Source organism: Ailuropoda melanoleuca, chromosome 2 (genome assembly GCF_002007445.2).
Source record: "Ailuropoda melanoleuca isolate Jingjing chromosome 2, ASM200744v2, whole genome shotgun sequence".
In the NCBI taxonomy this organism is placed as follows: Eukaryota; Metazoa; Chordata; class Mammalia; order Carnivora; family Ursidae; genus Ailuropoda; species Ailuropoda melanoleuca.
In genome coordinates, this window is record NC_048219.1 from 180,859,156 (window position 1) to 180,860,154 (window position 999).

The following is a 999-nucleotide window of genomic DNA, read 5'->3' on the forward strand; positions in this document are numbered from 1 at the left end:
ACCAATTATGTCACAACTAGGGACCGTCAGGGCTTGGCTTGCTGCCCTGCTGCTCTGAAAAGGTCACTAGGACCCCTTCCCTAGCCATCCTAAAATCCTGTGGCCTTCTGTATCCCTGGGATTGCTCCTGCCTTTCCAGCATCAGGGCTGTTCAGCTGCCAAAACCAGCTTGTTGTCCACTAAGACCAGATCCTTCTTTGATACTGCTTATTTTTCTTTGTATCTCCTTATGATTCATACTGTTTTGTACTCTGACAGTTTTCTTGATCTTCCTCCTGTTCATCAGTTCCTCGTTTACTTTTTGGCTCACCTGGTGCCAGGTGCCTTGACCTTGAGTCAAATTCCGATAAGGATTTATTAATGAAGATGTGCACAGAAGGATAAGATCGAATCCTTGCCCTATAGCAATTTCAGTCTAAAATCTAGTTAAAAGGGGACATGGAATGGTAGGAGAACCAAACAGGACAATCTCCAGCTCAGCTGGGGTGGGTGACACCAGAGGCGCACGCCAGCTCTTAGCCCGAGGCTGAACGGGGCTGGTCTCCCTCTCCTTCCCCCCAAGCCCTCTGAGTCATACCCAGGACCTGCCGTTCTTTGCTTTCCAGGGCGGTGGGCAGCCCCCTGGTCATGGACCCCACCAGCATCTGCAGGAAAGCCCGGCGGCTGGCAGGGCGGCAGGCTGAGCTGTGCCAGGCCGAGCCAGAGGTGGTGGCGGAGCTAGCCCGGGGCGCCCGGCTTGGGGTACGAGAGTGCCAGTTCCAGTTCCGTTTCCGTCGCTGGAACTGCTCCAGCCACAGCAAGGCCTTCGGGCGCATCCTGCAGCAGGGTCAGTGTGGGCAGAGCACTGTGGGGGGGGGGCTGCTTTCTCTTCTCTAGGGGAATCAGGGGGCAGGGGGGTTTGGGGAGGCTGCTTGAGCCCGCCTGTCCCACGGGTCTGTGGGCACCCTTGCCCTGCCCCTGTCTCCCAGCCTCGCAGCCTCGCCCCTCCCCTCCCCACAC

The 999-nt window shown here is 57.2% G+C and overlaps 1 protein-coding gene across 1 annotated transcript in view; it reads left to right on the plus strand.

Moving 5' to 3' along the window:
* The first annotated feature begins 438 nt into the window (after window positions 1–438).
* The window catches only part of WNT6 (Wnt family member 6), a 3,754-nt gene continuing 3,193 nt past the window's right edge, over window positions 439–999 (plus strand). The window contains exons 1-2 of the mRNA XM_034642539.1: window positions 439–446; window positions 606–826. Coding sequence (XP_034498430.1) covers window positions 439–446; window positions 606–826 — 229 coding nt within the window. The remainder of the gene's footprint in view (window positions 447–605; window positions 827–999) is intronic.